Here is a 1,032-nt window from a genome sequence, read left to right on the forward strand (position 1 = left end):
CTTTTTGGTTGGATTGTTTCAATTTGGTTGCATCGGCCTCTCCAAAGTTTGTGTATCAATGCTAAAATAGGTAAGACTGGACTGTCTGTTTAAAAGCGCCCCTTATGTACCACCACCAATAAAAGGAATGTAAGTACCGTATCAGTCGACTTTACCGATGGGAACCATAGATGGGAAATGCGAGTATGCACTCGTAATATATCTGTTTTGCAGTAGGATCAAAACAAATATCGGTAGAGCGCAAGACACAATAGATCTATCTATGTTTTACAGTTAGGGGTCACGAGCATACTAGACAGATGTGGGATGCACGATTGACAGTTACTGGATTTCGCTGGACCGGTTTGCTAGCGATGCGGTCGGTGCACGGAGCTTGGTGGGTAGTGACCCTTTTGGAGTTCCGCCAAAGGACACGGAGTGTTGTGTTGTTGTCGACCTCCATCCCACCAATCTGCCTCGCCCGGTTGATCCTGCGACGCAGTACTAACAGTTACTGTAAATAGCCCGTCTAATTCCGGGACGCCCATAAACCTCGAATCAGAAAGAGTCGCGACGTTCGTCGGGAAGACGCCGTAAGCGATTCTTCCGTGGGAGACGTGATGGATCCACACCGATCGTCATCACCACCCTCCGCCACTGCCGCCAACAACACAATTAGGAGGAGATCAACCAAGTCGCACGAAGACAAGAATGTGCGTTTCACTGGCAGTACCGAACAACAGGCGCGTCCGGGACTCGTGCGACAACCCCACGGCTTTCGGCACATTGATATTTCTACCGGGATGATGACGCGACGGACACAATGGATTAGACTCGTCACTGGAGCCGAACTCCCGCGCTCGTCCTGGCACAAGTGCCGCGCCTTTTTCGGTTGCGGGGGCAAGCCGTCCCTGTCTCCCGCGGTTCCCATCGATCGAGACGAAGAAAACGCCAATCACCCAACGGGCTTGCCCCGTGTCCCGCAGTACCGGATTCGATCCCGTTCCATCGGAGACAAGGCTGTCAATGTGTTTGATAACGTTCTAGCGACAT

The 1,032-nt window shown here is 51.7% G+C and overlaps 1 protein-coding gene across 1 annotated transcript in view; it reads left to right on the top strand.

Annotated features, from left to right (window-relative positions):
* Positions 1-599: 599 nt before the first annotated feature.
* The window catches only part of PHATRDRAFT_bd1400 (predicted protein), a gene marked incomplete at both ends in the record, with an annotated part of 2,059 nt that continues 1,626 nt past the window's right edge, over positions 600-1,032 (top strand). The window contains one exon of the mRNA XM_002176319.1: positions 600-1,019. Within this exon, the coding sequence (XP_002176355.1) occupies positions 600-1,019 (420 nt within the window). The remainder of the gene's footprint in view (positions 1,020-1,032) is intronic.

Source organism: Phaeodactylum tricornutum, genomic scaffold (assembly GCF_000150955.2).
Source record: "Phaeodactylum tricornutum CCAP 1055/1 PHATR_bd_32x35 genomic scaffold, whole genome shotgun sequence".
NCBI lineage: Eukaryota > Bacillariophyta > Bacillariophyceae > Surirellales > Neidiaceae > Phaeodactylum > Phaeodactylum tricornutum.